The 20,507-nt window shown below is 40.1% G+C and overlaps 1 protein-coding gene across 2 annotated transcripts in view; it reads left to right on the forward strand.

Annotated features, from left to right (window-relative positions):
* KIF13B (kinesin family member 13B) overlaps nucleotides 1-20,507 on the forward strand; it is a 191,934-nt gene that overhangs the window by 121,827 nt on the left and 49,600 nt on the right. For both annotated transcript variants that reach the window (XM_054021922.1, XM_054021923.1), the window contains exons 22-30: nucleotides 1,338-1,508; nucleotides 4,995-5,152; nucleotides 6,889-7,021; nucleotides 8,263-8,409; nucleotides 12,996-13,025; nucleotides 14,568-14,667; nucleotides 15,051-15,177; nucleotides 17,078-17,133; nucleotides 19,212-19,336. In XM_054021922.1, coding sequence (XP_053877897.1) covers nucleotides 1,338-1,508; nucleotides 4,995-5,152; nucleotides 6,889-7,021; nucleotides 8,263-8,409; nucleotides 12,996-13,025; nucleotides 14,568-14,667; nucleotides 15,051-15,177; nucleotides 17,078-17,133; nucleotides 19,212-19,336 — 1,047 coding nt within the window. The remainder of the gene's footprint in view (nucleotides 1-1,337; nucleotides 1,509-4,994; nucleotides 5,153-6,888; nucleotides 7,022-8,262; nucleotides 8,410-12,995; nucleotides 13,026-14,567; nucleotides 14,668-15,050; nucleotides 15,178-17,077; nucleotides 17,134-19,211; nucleotides 19,337-20,507) is intronic.

The following is a 20,507-nucleotide window of genomic DNA, read 5'->3' on the forward strand; positions in this document are numbered from 1 at the left end:
ATATTTTTTTGCTGTTTGTATTATTAAATAGGCTGCCAGTGTTTTTTTTAAATTATTATGAAGAACAAGTTTAAGCTTTGTTGTAACGTGCATTGTTTGCCTGGACTGCTCAAGACCTGAATGCTTGCGTAGAAGGTACTCTTTGAGTACTCTTTGAGTTGGCTTCTTAAATACCTTCATGCTGTTTCACATCTGATACTCCTTGATGAAACATAGGAGCCAGAAGCGCCAGTACAGGGGGGCGATGAAGGTCACGTGCTGCCCCCGTGGGTCCCTCCCCTTTTTTTCCAGCAGCCCCCATGGGCCCCCTCACTTTTCCGGGAGTGCCCCCCAGACCCCGGGGTGTGCAGGGGCTTTGCCCCCTGCCCCTTTTTTCTACTGGTGCCTCTGATAGGAGCCTTGTCTTGTAACAGATTTAGTCAAAAGTGATACAAGCTACAAAAGTGAGATCTTGGAAGAGTGTTGCCGTTTTCATTCAGTAATAAAAATACTGTAATGATAAATAATAATAGTGTGTAATAAGCATGTCATAAAAACAAATTTTATATTTCCAAGATCACTGCTTTTATAAAATCCCTGGAAATATTCATTTTTAGGAAGGGGTTCACGAGACTTGACATTTCAGTGAAAGGGGTTTGCGGATTGTTAAAGTTTGGGAACCACTGGTCTAGATAATATTTAGTCCTGCCTTGAGTGCTGGGGAGTGGACTAGATGACCTCTCAAGGTCCCTTCCAGTCCTATGAGTATATGAGTTCTTGGGTGGGCATGGCTTTTCACTTTATGCTGTTCCTAGCATCCTCCAAGCAGTTATTCTGGAACAATTTGTATTGTTGAGAGCCATTGAACCAAACTGTAAAACATGTATATAATGGAAACCATTTCAAGCCAAAAGAATGCTACGGGTTTTCTGAAAACTTCCTTTGTTCTACAAACATCCTGTTAAAGTAATTCTTGTCCTATTTGTAGGTATAGGTACTAGAACTGGGGGTGCACAAGAATTACTTTAACAGGATGTTTGTAGAACAAAGGAAGTTTTCAGAAAACCCCACAGCATTCTTTTTTACTCCCAAAAGTCAGTTGTTCAGTGACACCTAGTGGTAACTTCCAGCTGGTTCAGCCAAAGCATTTTATCTGCAAATATTATTTCAAGGCAGACAAGTCTTCTTTTGTCAAGACTTTTGTGTCAAAGTAACTGTTTAATAATTTTTAGCCTCTCAGTTGAGCAAGAAGCTGTTTTTTTAACAAACTGGCTTTCTTTTGTTTTATGCTTGACTGTTTCAATTAAAATTGTTTACTAATTTAAAACGTGCTTTTCTCTGCTTTTTCCTTCCTCTAGATTAAAATACTTCAGGCTACCGGTTTGCCTCAGCATCTTTCCAACTTTGTGTTCTGCAAATACACTTTCTGGGATCAACTGGAGCCAGTTACGGTTGCCCCTGAGGTGGACCCCTCTTTATCCCCCATCAGCAAGGAGCCACAGTGCATGGTTGTCTTCGATCACTGCAATGTAATTTTTGTTTTATTGAGGATTGCACTTGCAGACAGGCAAAGCAAGAGGGTTAAATTAGTCTGCCACTGGCCTAATCAGTTTCTTTACTAAACTTAGTATCATTACAGTAGAACCTCCCAGTTACGAATACCTCAGGAATGGAGGTTGTTTGTAACTCTGAAATGTTCGGAATTCTGAACAGAACATTAGGGTTGTTCTTTCAAAAGGTTACAGCTGAACATTGACTTTAATACAGCTTTGAAACTTTATTATGCTTTGAAACTTTATTATGCAGAAGAAAAATGCTGCTTTTTACCATCTTAATTTAAGTGAAACAAGCACAAAAACAGTTTCTTTATCTTGTCAGATCTTTTTTTAGACTTTCCCTTTATTTTTTTTAGTACTTTACTTTTAACACAGTACTGGGCTGTATTTGCTTTTTTTTTTTCTCTCTGCTCCTGCCTGATTGCGTACTTATGGTTCCAAATGAGGTGTGTGACAGATCGGTTAGTTCGTAACTCTGAGATTATACTGTATGGTCATTTATAGTGACTTAATATAGTCACTTTATTTGTAGTCTTTCACTTGCAAGCTGTTTTTATAAGCACCGTTTACCAAAAACATCACATAGAACAATAAAATGAACTATTAATAAAGGAAAATAGAAGAGACTGAATGAGAGATGTGCAAGAGGTCAGACTAGATGATTATGATGGTCTCTTCTGGCCTTAATGTCTGAAAGTCTGTGTATTTGAGTTTACCTGTCTGGAATCAGTTCAGGCCTGTGAGCAGAGTCTCTTGAATTCCCATCCTGGCCCTTCCACTGATTTACTGTGGCACTGGGCAAGTTACTTAACTTCTCTTAGTTTCCATATCTGTAACATGGAAGGATTTTGTGAGGACTGGTTAACATTTGTAAAGCGCTTTGAGGAAGGATGCTCTTTTGGTTTACGGCACTGGACTGGGATTTGGGCATTTGGGTTCAATTCTCAGCTCTGTCACGGACTCCCCCATCACTTTGGGCAAGTGATTCTCAACCTATTTACCATTGTGGGCCGCATTAATGTGTTACCTGGGCAGCAGGTTGAGAACCACAGCGCGCCTTCCCAACCCCCTGTCCCCCGCCCCAGACCCCTGTGCCCAGCAACTCCTGTCCAGAGACCCCTCCACAGAGTAGGGCCAGGAACGGAGCCCTGGGCATGGGGTCGGGTGGTAGCCCCGACCCTGGACCCGGCTATGAGGTAGGGCAGTCAGGCGGCAGCCCAGACCCTGAAGGGCCAACCGGCAACCCCTGGACCCTCGCCATGCGGGGCCAGCCGGCAACCCTGATCCTGCTGCACAGGCCTTGGCAGCCTTTAGCACACAGCTGGGCCCAGCTGTGTGCTAATTGGGCCGCATGCAGGCCGCGGGTTGAAAACCGCTGGGCAAGTCAGATAATTTCTCTGCCTGACTTCTGCATCTGAAAAATAGGGGTAATAACGCTTCCTTTCTCACACCTTCTTTGTCTTTATTAATTTAGATTTTAAGTTCTTGGGGTCAGGGACTGTTTTACTACATGTACGTGTAGCATCTAGTACAATAGGCTCCAACCTCTTCTGTAGGTTCTAGGTGCTACTGTAATACAAATAGTTTGACCAGGGAAAGCACTAGAGAAGTGTTCATTTTTACCATATGCAGAAACTGAATGCAATTTGCAGGTAGAAGTAGGTACAGAAATCAGGAGACATCAGCTTAGTGCTTCTGAGTGGCGAACCTTCAATGCCAGTGTCAAAAGCCTTTGATTTATGCAAAAAAGCATCAATGAAATAATAGACTTGGATGAATGGGATTATGTAGCTTGTCTAATCTAGAGTCCCCTCCAAAAGTGTGTGTAGAATTAATTTAGAAGGAATGTAGGAGCCCAAAGAGTTAAAGGTGTGAACATGTCCCTGTAACTGTCCAACAGTAAACAGTTTTAAACAAGTTTTGGGGTTTGGTATTCAGAGACCTCCGCCAACTTAATACCTTGGCAAACACATAATTAAAAATCCTTTTAACCTTTTATTGAAGGTACAGTGGGGGGAAAAAAGGAAAAATGGTTAAAGCATTTGAAATGTTAAATATTAAATAAGGCTTTCATCTTAACATCTCTTGTTCACTGTCCCTTTAGATGGAGAGAGTTCTCAAATAACCCCCACCATGTTTGATAAGTCTCTTAGTTGGTAACTGTCCTTTTCAGGGAAAAGAGAAGTTAGTTGAGATGTCATTGCTGTTAAAATCCAATCCTGTTTCCTAAAAGACGCAACAAGACAGCAGACACACACAAGGAGAAAGAAAAGAACAACAAAGATAGAAAATGAAACTTCTTCCTCACTTGCAACCTCTCTGCTGGAAAAACATAGGCACAGCACACGATCTTATCAACCACTCTGAGACCTGGCAATCATGTATCAGCACTGGGCTATTTAGGGCATTGCATTTAGCAGCGCTTCTGGTAACAGGCTTACGGCAAAGTATGCAGTCTTGGCCGGCTAAGACAGACTCTTATTAGACAGAAGAAAAAAAGAAAGAGAGAGGAAAGAGAAGTAATAAGGTAGAGAAGAAAAAGAATACATGGTGGGGGAGAGGGAGGAGACAAAATCTCATATCCCATGTGGCGTTTGGGATGTAGCTGGACCTGGCGGGTATGGCAGTATCATCTGGGTCCCTCTCTCTAACCCAGACTCAGGGCCGGCTCCAGGCACCAGCTTCTCAAGCAGGTGCTTGGGGCAGCCGCTCCGGAGAGGGGCGGCACGTCCAGGTATTCGGCGGCAATTTGGCGGACGGTCCCTCGCTCCGCCTGGGAGCGAAGGACCTTCCGCCAAATTGCCGCCGCGGATCGCGATCGCAGCTTTTGTTTTTTGTTTGTTTGTTTTTGTTTTGGCTGCTTGGGGCGGCCAAAACCCTGGAGCCAGCCCTGCCCAGACTGGTCAAGACATCTTTCGGGATTAGGATGATGAAGGCACAGTGGTGTCACTCTGAACCCTAGGGACCCAGGAAACAGAGTGGGCAGCAGTTATGATGATGAAGTTTGCTCCTTCCTCTTCTCTTCTCTTCCAGTCAGCCAGCATTACAGTAGCTAGTTTTTCCTTCTAGCCTCTTTTTGAGGCCCCTAAAGGGACTGATGGGTGGAACAGCCTATCCCCTCATTCTCCTTGTTCCCCAATTGGGCCTAATTTCTGACGCAACAGTTTTGGTTTGTTGACTTCTGGTTGCACGCTTTTCTTGCTTACAAGTCAGGACCTTAGCATGGTCCTTGATTTATATCAGTAGGCCTTTTTGTTTGGACTAATGCCGTGTTTCTGTTGCCCTTATGCACCTTTTCCCATCAGCATTTATTGTTGAAGGTTATTGTGATGTTTTGTGAACTTTCACTCACTTATCACAGTTGAGCTCACAATTAGGGTAAATTTGTAGGTCCAATTATCACAACAGTTAACAACTTATTCTTTTTAATGTTTAACTAGTTTTGTCATTTCCACATAGGAGTTTTCTGTAAATATTTCTGAAGACTTCATGGAGTATCTTTACGAAGGGGCTTTGGCAATTGAAGTGTACGGGCACAAGCAAAGTGATCCTCGCAAAAACTCAGCCGTGTGGGATTTGGGAATAATTCAAGCCAAAACCCGAAGCCTTCGTGACAGGTAACTGCAGGCAGCAAACTCCTCCCACACAGTTTAAAATCCAGCCTCCCAGGCACGGTATATTTTTCTGGATTGTAGAGTGGGTTAGAGACCAGCAGTCAAATCCTGGGTTAAGTAAAAATGAATCTGATGTTTGGGTCTTTGTAACCCTCTGTGTTCATTGCAAAACCACTACACTAGGTAAAAATTATTGATAAATGCTCGTTCATATTGTTTATAGTTTTGATTAAAAGAAGAAAAACCTGAAGAATAAGACTGGATGATGTCATATTATTTAGGCAACACCATAAATGTGTGTATGGTTCTTTGCAAAGAAACAAAAGATAGTGGGGCTGATTTAACTGTAACTCTGAAATCAATGGTCGGGAGAATTTCTTTTGTTACATACTGATGTATTGGAGATCAGTCCATGCCAGGAAGGGTTTACAATCTAAGGACCTGCTCACGCTTTCATTGGAGACAACTGTGGTTTTGCCATTGACTTTAGTGGCAACAGAATAGGACTGTAAGTTAAGACATGACATGGGAAAGTAACAAACACTGGGAAAAATAAGGAGAAGGGAGAATTGACAATCGTGTTACAAAATTTCCTATTTCCAAAATTCAAGCTGATGGGACGAGGCCTTTTGCACATTGCCCTGTTCTTGATTTTTAATGGGGCAATTAACAAAGTCTTTGTAAGCTGGCCCATTTAGTTTTGATAGATGTTCTTGATGGACAAGAGACCATCCCTCCTAACTAGGTTCACAGTTTCAGAGCAAACGCTTTTTAGTTACAAAGCAAAAACTTAAATATTACTTTCTAGCATGTGATAAAGAAATTATAAGTGAGATTAATGTATGCTGCAATTTCCAAGCATTTCACTTCATAAAGTCTAAACCAGTGGTTCTCAACCTATTTACCACTGTGGGCCACATATGCTGCTCTCTGTGTGTTATGTGGGCTGCATCCACACTATATATACTATCTGTATGGCCCTGAGGGATGTCCCCTGTATGCTGATTGGGCCGCAAGTGACCCACGAGTTGAGAACCATTGGTCTAAACACATTGTTATAAATCCAGTACCCATCTTTACTAACACACAGGTGAAACAAAATGGTTTCCAGCAATGAATTGGTCAGTGCTGGGCTGAGGTCTAGAGCCGTGGCAAGAGCTGGCACCTGGTCTGCCAGTGTCACACATGGATCTTGCAGAATAAGTTTGTTCTTTTCAGTTAAGGGTTTTCAAAGAAGGGAGGACTAATTTTATAGGCTTTGTGGAAGAAGTGCATTGTAGGGTAAACTTGAAGGAAGAGAGGATGGTAGTGATGGAGAAAGTCAGGATAGGGGGCTACATGAAACCAGAATAACCTTAATTCTGGCCTCGGTAATGCTGGTTCAACTGCACTGAAGTCAGTGGGATTGGATGGGTATAAGAGAGAACAGAATTTGACCTCGATGTCTAATTGGCACTCATTCTGATATGAAACCAGTATGAAGAGGTCTTGTGTCTACAAAAGTTTTAGGCCAAAGTGCCATCGCTAGTTGTTAGCTCAGAAGTAGCAATGGGTAACTAAAAATCTTTTCCAGGCATAACTGACGCTTGAAAAGTATCTCCCCTTCCCCTGCCTGTGATCTTTGCAAATACTGAGCAGTCATGTAACTTGGCTCAGCAATTAAAAAAAAAAAAAAAAAAAGAGCGAGAGAGAAGGGGAAAAAATGTAAATTGTGAAATGGTATTTGGTATGTTTTCCAGATGGAGTGAGGTAACCCGAAAAGTGGAGCTCTGGATTCAGATTCTGGAACTTAATGAGAATGGGGAATACTGTCCAGTTGAGGTGATTCCCGCCAAGGACGTAAACACTGGTGGCATCTTTCAGCTCAGACAGGTAAGATGGCAGCTGCAGGAGTCATCTGTGAAAAGAGACTGGCTTTAACATTCTGAAGGAAGCAGGGGAATCTTGTATGTTGTACTGGTTCATAGAGTTTTAATAGTGGGCTTATGACAAAGGAACCATCAAACTTAGGCCCAGTATTCAATCAGCTTTAAAGCAGTTACAGTCTAGAGGGAAATGCATTTGATACTTTCTATATTTTGTGTAGGTATTTAGAGACCCTTAGCAGATTGAGGTCCTCTATTACCCATCAAACAGGCATAGTGTGGGTAACAGCAGCGGAAGCTTTCTCCACACTGCTCTGCCAGTGTGTTTCAGCCCTTATCTGGAGGAGACCACAGATGCTGGAGGATAGGTCATTCTCAATTGTCTACTTCGTGTTTTGGCCACTGTGCTGAGACTGTCAACTGAGGAACCAGTTGACAGGATAATTTTTAAAGCTATGGATACCTGGAAACTGGACTGGACCAAATTCTCAAATCAAACTCCTCTCACACAGGACGTAGAACAGCCATCAGAAAACAACTTTTAGTTACTATCAACCCAGGCAGAACTTGATCGAAAACCCGATGCTAAAGTTCCCATTATCTTACTACTAATCCTTTTAGCCAGCTACTCTCCCATTCTCTGCTTCCTGCACATTTAATATTTTAAAATATAGTCCACGGGTCAGAGAACTCTATAAAATTAATATTTGTTAAATACACACTGTACCTCCCTGAACTCCCAAACTACTATGATTTCCTATTCTGCTGACTGTACAGCGTCAGCAGCTAGCAAACACTGTTCCCAGAGCTGTGCTGACAACATCAGTGGTGACGGTTTACAATCAGGGAATCCAGTCCCACAAAAAGTTCATTTCAGCTTCAGTAACATTTGCTAAATTACATTCTCTCCCCTCAAGTGTACAAAGTCAAAACAGATGTGGGGGGAAATCCTATTTTCAGTGTTTTTGAGTATTTTTCTTAAACCTTTGAAAAGCTTTAATCAAAAGCAAATTGTGGGCTCACGGAATGTCCCACACTTTCTTGTGGATTTAGACCTTGCAGCAGAGTGGTAGTTCTACCTAACCAATGTCATGTCTCACATGAGAGCTTGCAGTACTACTTTCTATGTAGTGAACAATCACCAGATTCAAATTGACTATATATAAAGCCACCACCAGTAGAGGTCTCTCTGTCACTGAGTTTTCACCATTCAAGACTTTTAGTTCTTCAAATTGTTCCCTTGTGAAGGGGCAGTCACGGCGAATCCAGGCTGAAGTGAAGTCGGTGCAGGAATCTGGGACCTTGCCTCTAATGGAAGAAGCCCTACTATCTGTTGGAGTTGGCTGTGTTCAAATAAGGCATGTCAAGTCACAAAAAGTTCATGAGACTCATCAGGTAAGATCCTGTCTCATTAAAAGATCTTTAGCAGGTAGAAAAAATGATAATTCAGAGGCTTGCGGATGCGCCTGGAAAACTGTGGAAAGCTCTTTGGGGACAAATTCGCTTCTAGAGCAACTCCACTGGCTGTAAATTACCCTACTCTGTGTGAAACAGTGACTTCTAAACACTATTTTGACAATTCTCTTTCAGTGAATATATTTAGCTATGAGTGGGTAAATCCAGATTCTGATTTTCTCTAGGAAATGCTACCAAAAAACCTTTCCTCAGTATTCTTGCCAGCAAGTTAAAGAAATATGGGCTGAATGAATGGACTATAAGGTGGATAGAAAGCTGGCTAGATCGTCGGGCTCAATGGGTAGTGATCAATGGCTCCATGTCTAGTTGGCAGCTGTCATAACTATAAAGGGAAGAGTAACAGCCCTCCTGTGCACAATACTATAAAATCCCTCCTGGCCAGAGACTCCAAAATCCTTTTACCTGTAAAGGGTTAAGAAGCTCAGGTAACCTGGCTGACATCTGACCCAAAGGACCAATAAGGGGACAAGATACTTTCAAATCTTGGTGGGGGGAAGGCTTTTGTTTGTGATTTTTGTTTTGGGGGTTGTTCGCTCTTGGGACTCAGAGGGACCAGACATCAATCCAGGCTCTCCAAATCTTTCTGAACAAGTCTCTCATATTTCCAACTTGTAAGTAAACAGCCGGGCAAGGCATGTTAGTTTTTATCTTTGTTTTCTCAACTTGTAAATGTACCTTTTTGCTAGAGTGTTTATCTCTGTTTGCTGTAACTTTGACCCTAAGGCTAGAGGGGATTCCTCTGGGCTCTTTAAGTTTGATTACCCTGTAAAGTTATTTTCCCTCCTGATTTTACAGAGATGATTTTTACCTTTTTCTTTAATTAAAAGCCTTCTTTTTAAGAACCTGATTGATTTTTTCCTTGTTTTTAGATCCAAGGGGGTTGGATCTTGGTCCATCAGGAGTTGGTGGGAGGTAGGAGGGGGGATGGTTAATTTCTCCTTGTTTTAAGATCCAAGGGGTTTGGATCTGTATTCACCAGGGAATTGGTGAAGAGTCTCTCAAGGCTATCCAGGGAAGGGAATTAGCACATTTGGGAGTGGTGGCAGCGGACTAGATCTAAGCTGGTAGTTAAGCTTAGAAGTTTTCATGCAGGCCCCTACATTTGTACCCTAAAGTTCAGAGTGGGGAAGCAGCCTTGACAGCAGCCGGTATCAAGCGGAGTGCCCCAAGGGTCGGTCCTGGGGCCGGTTTTGTTCAATATCTTCATTAATGATCTGGAGGATGGCGTGGATTGTACCCTCAGCAAGTTTGCAGATGACACTAAACTGGGAGGAGTGGTAAATACGCTGGAGGTTAGGGTTAGGATACAGAGGGACCTAGACAAATTAGAATATTGGGCCAAAAGAAATATGATGAGGTTCAACAAGGACAAGTGCAGAGTCCTGCACTTAGGATGGAAGAATCTCATGTACTGCTACAGACTAGGGACCGAATGGCTAGGCAGCAGTTCTGCAGAAAAGGACCTAGGGGTTACAGTGGACAAGAAGTTGGATATGAGTCGACAGTGTCCCTTATTGCCCAGAAGGCTAATAGCATTTTGGGCTGTATAAGTAGGAGCATTGCCAGCATATCAAGGAACGTGATCATTCCCTCTATTCGACATTGGTGAGGACTCATCTGGAGTGCTGTGTCCAGTTTTGGGCCCCATACTACAAGAAGGATGTGGAAATATTGGAGAGTCCAGAGGAGGGCAACAAAAATTATTAGGGGGCTGGAGCACATGATTTATGAGGAGAGGCTGAGGGAACTGGGATTATTTAGTCTGCAGAAGAGAAGAATGAGAGGGGATTTGATAGCTGCTTTCAACTACCTGAAAGGAGGTTCCAAAGAGGATGGATCTAGAGTGTTCTCAGTGGTAACAGATGACAGAACAAGGAGTAATGGTCTCAAGTTGCAGTGGGGGAGGTTTAGGTTGGATATAAGGAAAAACTTTTTCACTAGGAGGGTGGTGAAGCCCTGGAATGGGTTACCTAGGGAGGTGGTGGCATCTCCTTCCTTAGAGGTTTTTAAGGCCGGGCTTGATAAAGCCCTGGCTGGGATGATTTAGTTGGGGCTTGGTCCTGCTTTGAGCAGGGGGTTGGACTAGATGACCTGAGGTCCCTTCCAACCCTGATATTCTATGATTCTATTAAAAGGACTTCCACCATAAGAAGAATGAGACTTGCAATACTAACACACACTTTTGCTTTACCCTCTTCCTCCTCTTTATTTAAAAAAAATTCCTACTAAATGAATAAAAACATAACCCCTTTCAAGAAGAGTGTTTATACACCCCAAAAAGGTAGAAAAGCCAGACTCTCCATGAAGTCTGCTAGGAGCTTTGTTTTTGGTAATTGATTTTACTTGGAAGACAGTTGGATACAACAGCGATGGGCATAAGAAATTATAATGTATCAATGGGGATTGTACTTAAATAATGGCTAATGTGATTTCGGAAAAGTTTAAAATTAAAGGAGCAAAAACTTCAGTTATTTATTTTTAGGTTTAGGAGAGCAGAGATGTATGTTGCTTTTGCATTTTAAAATCACCCTAACGCCCCTTGTCATCAGTTGGAAGTTCAGCGTGGATGGGAATGAATGAATGGGCTTGTGACATTGCATCTGCCTCAGTTTCCCCATCTTGGTTGAATGTCTCTTCACAGTGGTGCTCCAGCTCCCAGCAATGTTGGTTGACTTAATGCTTTGGTTAAACTTTATTGAAGGAGAGTCTTCTTTCACATCTTCGTCCCATAACTAAACTGAGCAGGCTCCCAAATCTATCTCAAAGCTCAAAACTGGGGAGGCAGCTAACAAGGCAGAGGTGGACTGAGCCCAACTCCCTTAAAAGGCTACTCCATCCTGTGACCAGGCCTTAAGGCTTTTCGTTTTACATTTTTTTTGAAAGCTATAATCCACAAAATTAAATAACCTTTTTTATTAAAGTGACATAACCATCTACTTTGAACCTCTGGGTTCTTGTTCTGCATATCTGCAACTCTAATTTATTTATCTTTCATAAAAAGAAGAAGAGGAGTACTTGTGGCACCTTAGAGACTAACAAATTTATTAGAGCATAAGCTTTCGTGGACTACAGCCCACTTCTTCGGATGCATATAGAATGGAACATATATTGAGGAGATATATATACACACATACAGAGAGCATAAACAGGTGGGAGTTGTCTTACCAACTCTGAGAGGCCAATTAATTAAGAGAAAAAAAACTTTTGAAGTGATAATCAAGCTAGCCGAGTACAGACAGTTTGATAATAAGTATGAGAGTACTTACAAGGGGAGATAGAGTCAATGTTTGTAATGGCTCAGCCATTCCCAGTCCTTATTCAAACCGGAGTTGATTGTGTCTAGTTTGCATATCAATTCTAGCTCAGTGGGCTGTAGTCCACGAAAGCTTATGCTCTAATAAATTTGTTAGTCTCTAAGGTGCCACAAGTACTCCTGTTCTTCTTTTTGCGGATACAGACTAACACGGCTGTTACTCTGAAATTTATCTTTCATGTGTATCAAATTTTCCAAAGACCTTGAAACTAAGAAAATGTATGCCTTTTTAACTTTAACTTTCACTTACCTAAAATTTGCTTTTGTTACTTAACTCATCACGGGAGTTCCCCTTTATCCTTTAAGTAGCTAGATAAATATTTACTCAATGAGACTGTAAGTATAGGAATGAATTTCCAAAAATTTTTTGGAAATCCTTTGCTTTTTTCTTTTTCTTCATTCAGTGAATGGTGCTTTGTGTCTCACTCCTGATTGCCATCGTGATGATACTTTCTAGCAAGGGGCCCAGTTTGATGTAGGTCATTTTGATGAAAGGTTCTGTGTCCCATCAGAAAGGACTGAAAATCAAGGTGTCAGAGCTTCTGTGTGGTGACCGCTAATGTGACTTTTGTTTTAACTTTTGGTTTAAGAATGGGTTTAATATGTTAACATTTCCCCCCACTAAATGGCTTGCCTTAAAACTAATCTTTTGTCAAACTTTCTCATGCTTGCTATAACAATTCCTGCCTCTTACTAATAAGACAGTAGGTTCTTTCTCTAGTCCTATCATGTAGCCATCAGAATGGATAGATTGCAAGTGCCTTTTCACTATAATTGTTCGTTCTTATTTAAACCGCTCAAATGTTTTGGCAGTCACTTCTTAGCAATTAGATGTAGTGATTAGAATCCTTTATTACTGGAGTTTTCCTTTAATTGCTATGTAAACTATGAAAATACATTCCAGTTGTTTATACTAAGTGATATAAATCTTCAATTACAATACCCTTCCAAACAAGATTTATAAAGGAAAAATAAGTGGTGGGTACAAGTGGCACTGCTATCCACTGTTAATACTGTGAAGCTGGTCTGCCAGTATCTATCCCCAGTGTACTACATTGCTAGATATTTGAATCAGAATTACACATACAGCTGGTAATATTTTAACCATAAATACTGCTTTTGCACTTAATGTATTTTCTAGTATAAAAGTGTTTATGAATGACTTAGATTTTTTTTTTTTTTTTTTGCCTAGGAAGGAGAGGATGATATGGACAGTTATCAGGTAAATCAGTTATCAGCAACTTTTATCTTACTTCAAATATAAATATTTGTAGATCAGATTGCCTGGTCTAATTTTCAATATTAGATAGACATCAACATTGTACATCCCACTGTATGAGGCATGGATATCTTAACAGTTGCTGTCCCGAAGACTGTAAAATCTTACACAAATTTTTATACTATATAATATCTTACCCAGAATTAAGAGGCATTTTTCTCTCTGAAAGAATGGGACACATTAATGTATGTTTCCTGAACAAGGCATAGTTCCTCTTATCTTCTCTACTCTCTGACGTGCTTCCTCTCTGTATCTACAGCTTGTGGATTAGGATTGGCTGTGCTCAGAGCAGTCATAGGTATAATGTTTAAGATGCATAGAAGCAAAATGATTCACACTATTTTATGTTATGAACATGGTTTATATTGGACCTGGGAATAAAATATTGGCTAGTGATCAAAACGGGCCTTCTAGTCAAGACAGGGATTCTATTCCTAGGACCACAACTCACTGTGACTTTGGGTTAGGTATTTAACCTCTGTTTTGACCATCACCCCCACCCCATCCCCCCGAAAATGGGGATTTTTTTTTTAACTTCAGAGTTGTTGGTGTGGCATAATATTTGTGATACATTGTCATTAAAAGTACACAGAAGTAGGCAAAAAACACCTCATGCTCATTGTTGCTGTTACCAGTAGTATAAACATACAAGGATAGCAACAAGAGATCCTGTGTTTAATTTGGTCTTTGGCGGGCTGGAGAGGGTTCTAGGTGCATTTCTACAAGACTATAGATGTTCAAAACCACTCAGGTTACGGTTTGCTTCAATCCTTTTCTCTTGATGGATTAAATGCCTAACAAAGGAGAAGAAATGTTTAGGGAAGTCTTAGGAGGGTGGTACAATGAGGAATAATAGGATCAGATTAGGCAAGGGGGAATTCACATGCAATGTCAGGAACAATATTTTACCAAAAATAGCATGGCCCCAATCCGGCATTATCATCTAAGCAGCAGTCCACCCATAATTCAGGATTGGATCCTTAGACTTGAAACTCTGTAAAACAAGGACTGGTTCTTACTATGTGTTTGTAAAGTACTTAGCACAGCTTGGGGCTCTAATCCTGATTGTACTTTCCAGGCCCTGCCACAGTATTAGTGTTAACAATAAAGTGAGGCTGTGGGACAGTCTAAATCCTGTAAATTTCCTATTTCCACATTTATGTTGCCTAAATGAGTAGTAGGGAATATAAGATAACTGGAGAGAGAGACTTGCCAGATCAAGTCAAGACTTGCAAGGATGGGGCAGTGGATGTGACTGAATGTGAGGAACAATCCTGTAATAAAGGAGAATAATGGGTAGACTAGATGACTTAATGGAGATCTCTTCCATATCTCATTTCTATAGTCCCCAAGGCACTAATTCAGGGGGAAAAGTGGCCAAAAATAAAAAGTATGAGCAGATGGATTGAAAGCTACATATGTTTACAAATGGGAAACACTGGTTTTGTTGGATCAGGACTTACACAACTTGCTTCATTTACATAGGACAGGGATTTGGAGAGACTGCGTCGGAAATGGCTGAACGTATTGACAAAACGTCAGGAATACCTAGATCAACAGCTGCAAAAACTCGACAGCAAACCTGGTAGGTGAAACATTATTGGTAGTGGGAGGGGTGAGGGTGTATGAAGGTATTTTTGTTTTTGTAACGTGTGTGAAATTAAGTAGCCAGGGGAAGGAACAACTGAATCTCTGAAATCGTCAGTTTGGGGAGTATAATGAGAACAAGATTCTGACATGCACTCAAGTCACAAATAGAGAGCTCTATAGAGAAAACCTGTGTATACTTACAGAATAATAGGTATTTTTATTGAAACTGCCAGCAGGGTGACTAGATAAGGTGGGGTTTTTTTTTTTATAAAGTCAGTGGCCCACTAACATGTGGGTTGAGACCACCAATATGCATCACAAAGATAGCATTTTTTCCATTGCAGCTTGTCGTTCTGACTGACTGTCCTACTTTTCCAGATAAAACAGAAGATGATACAGATCGGGAGGCACAACTGTTAGAGATGAGGCTCACCCTTACTGAAGAGAGGAATGCTGTAATGGTTCCTTCTGCTGGCAGTGGGATCCCTGGAGCTCCAGCAGAGTGGTATGAATGTTACTATATGCCACAGTGAATATAAAAATCATGGGCAGCCTGTTCCTGGCTTGGATTGCTGCCATTTTCTGCACCACCACATGTGGATTATGTACGTCATGTGACAAAAGTGGTTAAATTAGGAGTGTTGGTGTGAATTAATTTCTTGGTCTTAATAACTGAAACCCAGAAACGCTCTTTAGTAAGTATCAGAGGGGTAGCCGTGTTAGTCTGGATCTGTAAAAAGTAAGAGTCCTGTGGCACCTTATAGACTAACAGATGTATTGGAGCATAAGTTTTGTGGGTAAATGACACTCTTATTGACCAAAATGTAAATATGACTTTTGAAAAAAAATAAATTAATATTTATTACCACTGCACTTAGCATTAAAAAAAAATGAGTTAATATGTTATTATCTAGTTCCTTCACTTAAAAGGCTGCTCCGTCATAATAAAACTCCATCTGCAGGAGCATTGTATGCTTCTGGCTTAAGCATAGAGTCTGTTTAGTCAGTGGGTGTTGCACATAATTTTCTAAATATTAAAACCAATAAATTACACTGGACTGAGATTGCCATACTATAGCAGCTGTGGGTAACAACTGCAGTATAGGATGCAAAACAGTTTCTATTCTAAGCCACTGTATTCTAACTTGGGATGAATTTTTTTGTGCTTGGTCTCTGCTTTGGAGGAAAAGCTGATCAGCATTTGAGTTGTTTGGAGAGGGAGCATGGTAGTGAAGAAGGGGACACAAGATATACACCTCTACCCCGATATAAAGCGACCCGATATAACACGAATTCGGATATGTAAAGCAGTGCTCCGGGGCGGGCGGGGCTGCACACTCCGGTGGATCAAAGCAAGTTCGATATAACGTGGTTTCACCTATAACACAGTAAGATTTTTTGGCTCCCGAGGACAGCGTTATATCGAGATAGAGGTGTATTGTGCAGAGTGTGAGGAAAACCTCTAACCATACTTGCTGACTGGACCCTGTTTGGTTTTTAAGTTGAACTTTGTTAAAACTAATGCTTTTGAAGCATAGGAAAGTCCTCACTCCTTACTGAGGACTTTTTGTATGCCATCTTTCAAGTTAAAAAACTGTGAATATTTGAAAACTCCGCACTGAGCATGCACAGCAGGAAACAGTGTAGTTGTAAGATACATACTTAGAAGAAATGTATTGTGAATGCATGTGCATCTAGGGAAATGTGCAAAGGCTGATTTCAAGCAACTTACTAACTTTTTTCTAATTTTTTTTTACAAAATCTTTCTAAAATGTGTTATAAAAATAGGAAATTAAAGGGATAATATAGAATTAAGCATTAAGGTTGCACCTTTAAATCACAACATATCAGGAAGTTGAAAAGTTAAAATATAAACCGCAGTGTTAATTTGGACATGCTCCACATATGTACTACTTCCTATTCCTATTTTTATTTTTGGGTGCTTAACAATCAGCATAATAGTTGTGGCAATGTGGGAGAGTTAACTTTGCTTTTGGAACCTTAATATTTGCATTTCCTGACTTTTCACGATTAACAGTCCAACCTTCGGTCTCATTACTAATGCAGAGGTTTTTGCATTAATACGTGTACATGTCAGTGTAAATAAAGAAACTTTAAATTTGCTATTAGCAGTTTAGAGGCAAGAAAACATTTCTGAAAGCAGAGGTCAAATAATGTAATAATTGTGAGGGAGCTAGTATAAAAGAAGTACCAATTTAGTTTGAGTCCCTCTGTATCTGCAAGAGTAAATTAAAATAAAGCCATTTGCCAAGGTTATCATTGGCTTGACCTACAATCGCAGCTGTGCAGAATGTATTATACTGTTGGCTTGTATCATAAGGTACGTGTGCTGGATAAATCTGCTTCAGTTTAAATGCCACCATTGTCAATATCTTATGTTTTAGGACTCCAGTGCCTGGTATGGAAACCCATATTCCAGTTGTTTTCCTTGACTTAAATGGTAAGAGAGGACAGAGAGCGTTTGAAATAAACTTTGTCTAGCCAATAACATTATAGGAAATAAGAAGCAAACTAATAAAATGAAGAAATTCCTTGAGTGGCAGGTTTATTAATGTGAAAAGACTATTAGAACTACATTTATTTCATCCAACTATATTGTTTAATACTCCAGAATACACAGCAATTACATACAGAATGAACAATACATTTTTATCCTCCCTATGTTTTGCCGACCTTAAACAAGTGAAAAGACAGGAAGAAGGGAGGTATAAAATAACAAAGGGAATAAAACTTAGAAGCTAATAATAAAAGCCAGTTGTAAATGCGGAATAATCATTCAAAAAGAATGGTTCTAGTGGAGTCCCAAAGGATCCGTTCTTGGCCGGTGCTCTTCAATATCTTTATCAAAGATCTGGAAAAAAATCGCTGATAAAGTTTGCATATGACACAAATGGCTGGAATTGTAAGTGAGAGTAGGTTAGTTAGGCAGAGTGATCTTTATCATTTGGTATACTGGGCTCACTTGCCTTTTAATACATCCAGATACAAGATCATACATATAGGGACAAGGAATGCAGGCCACACCTACAGAATGGGAGACTGTATCCTGGAAAGTAGTGACTCTGACCAGGACGTAAAGGTTCTAGTGGATAAGCAGTGGAACATGAGCTGCTAGTGTGATGATGTGGCTAAGAGGGACTGACATCGTCCTTGGATGTATAAGCATCAAATAAGAGTACAGAGGTGGTGTTATCTCTATATACAGCATTTCTGTGACCATTAGTGTGATACCATTTCCAGTTGGGGTGTTCACACTTTAAAAAGGATAATGACAGATTTTGTAAGGGTTCAGAAAACAGTTACGAGAATGATTCTGGGAAAACTTCCTTATAGTGAGAGACTTCAGAAGCTCAGACTATTAGCTTGCCAGAGAGAATGTTAGGAAGTTACTCAATCATGGTCTGTAGGTACATGGGAAGATTTATGATTGTAGGGAACTCTTTAGTTTAGCTGGCAAAGGTAGGAAAAGATCCAATGGCTGGAAGCTGAAGCTTGATAAACTCAAGACTATAAATATGGCACCGGATTTATTTTATTTTTTTTAACAAGTGAGAGGAATTAACCATTGTAACCACTTACCATGGGTGTAGTGGATTCTCTATCCTGTGAAGTTTTAAAATCAACATTGGATGTCTTTCTAAAAGATGTATGGTCTAGGTCAGCTAGAAGTTATGGGACTTGCTACAGGAATTATTGGATGAAATTATCTGGCCTTTGTTATGCAGAAAGTTAGATTAGATTATCATAATTGTCCTTTCTAGCCTGAAAATCAATGCAAATAAAATTGCTGGGATTTCGAAGGGAGTTGGGCACATGTTCGGTTTCTTTGAAAATTCCCGCCTAGATGAATAGTAAACTCAAGGAATTCACAAGCTGAGAAGTGTCTGATAAGGGATGTAAAGAAGGAGGGAGATAAACTGTTTCAAATATATAATATAATTGAATAAATATAAGTGTGCTTTGATATTGGCACTGGTAAGTACTAGAATGACCACCTAAGCTGAGGCCCTGCTAACATAACCACAGTTCAGTGACTGACCACATGTAGCTCGACCAGACAGGAACACATTGTTTTTTAAATTGTTCCAGCTGAAATTGCTATAGGTTCCTTGCCCTAGATAGCCCATACTGAAGTTCTAAACAAGGGTGTGACACAATTTGTAACCACATTAGCTGTGGATGCAAGTAATGTAACTGCTTTTCTGTAACCAAGTCTATAACGATTTCAAACACTGCTACAAGTCCCAGAGTAGGAAGGACCTCATATAGCACACTTCATACCAAAGGCTCCCAAACCACAAACACACTCCCTGTACAATGCAACACAACAGTTTTAGGCAAGGTGTAAAAGATACCCTATTGAAATGAAACTAAGGTGGAATTTTACTTAGGCAGAAAATAATTGTCCAAACTGGCATTTGGCCAGTACACAAAAATTAATGCCGTTACTCTTGTGCTGTTTTGAATGGAGTACAGTTCTTGTTTCTTTTAACATTTTTGAGTCTTCTGTGCTCCTAGCGGATGACTTTAGCTCTCAAGATAACCTTGATGACCCAGAACCTGGTGGATGGGATGCTACTCTCACTGGGGAAGAGGAAGAGGAATTCTTTGAATTGCAGATTGTGAAACACCATGAGAGTGAGGTAAGCAAAAGCACAGCCCAGAATGCTTAAAATCAGGAGTCTTCTCATTTCTTTAACCTCTTCTTAACCGGGCTTGTCTACTGAGCGAGTTATTCCAGAATAACTATTCCTCTTCCAAAGTGGATTAAGATAATTCACAATAAGGCACTCTTTTATTCTAAAATAAAAGCGTTCATACATGGAGTTAATCTGTTTTTAATTCATACCGTACCTAAATCTGGATTAGTTTTCATGTGTAGGCAAACTCTTACCTAGACATCACAGGAGTGCATCTAGACTGACATAACAAGTATACAGCTCTTGTACTTTCTAAGGCTGATTGTTTTTAAATTGTTCTCTAAGAATGGAACTTTATTATATTCCCCCCCAAAAAACTACATTAAAGTGGAGTTGCAGTTGTTTGGGTGCCTTAACTGTGCATTTCCATATCTTAACATGTTTTGATTTCTTTTCAGTGTAACCTTAACTCTGAATTTCCTGGTTTTGGGACAATTGCAACATTCCTGTAACTACCTTTTTTTTTTTTTTTTTTTTTTTTTTTTAAGTTTTAAATTACTGGTACTTACTCTAAACTTTAACTCCAACTTAACACAGTTGTTTTTGTCTGGGAATTTCCTCAGACTTCTAAAATTATTAAAAATTTTCTGCATGCACTTTAAACAAGAAACCCAAAGAGAGTGCTGCCATGTGATATTTCTAATTATTTGAAGATACGTAGTATCAACTTTCAATAATTTTATTTTTATTTTATGAGCAGGGAAATTCCTTTTTTCCCCTCAAGCCTAATAGGATTTCTGTATTTTACGAATATTTTTAACACTGTTCAGGCAAAATATTTCTCAGCTAACAAGCAAAAAATGGGTGTTTTTAAGTGAAGTATACTGAAATTTGTCTCCCAAAGACTCGCGTTGTAATCAGTTCTGCTCTTTCTGAAGTGTTTTCATAATTAGCAAGATTGAATGGTCCTGTCCTCTTAAAATGTATAGTCAGAAATCTAGGAGGTTTGTAGCTCTTTTTCAAAGAGAAATGGTCTTGAGTTTTAAAGAAGTCTCAATTCTTCTTTGGGTGCTGGTCCCTATGTGTGTTCGACACTTGGGTGCGCATGTGCCTGAATCCATACATTCTAACAAGCAATGTCAGTTGGCCTGCACATGCGCATTAATTCTCCTCA

This window comes from Malaclemys terrapin, chromosome 3, assembly GCF_027887155.1.
Source record: "Malaclemys terrapin pileata isolate rMalTer1 chromosome 3, rMalTer1.hap1, whole genome shotgun sequence".
NCBI lineage: Eukaryota > Metazoa > Chordata > Testudines > Emydidae > Malaclemys > Malaclemys terrapin.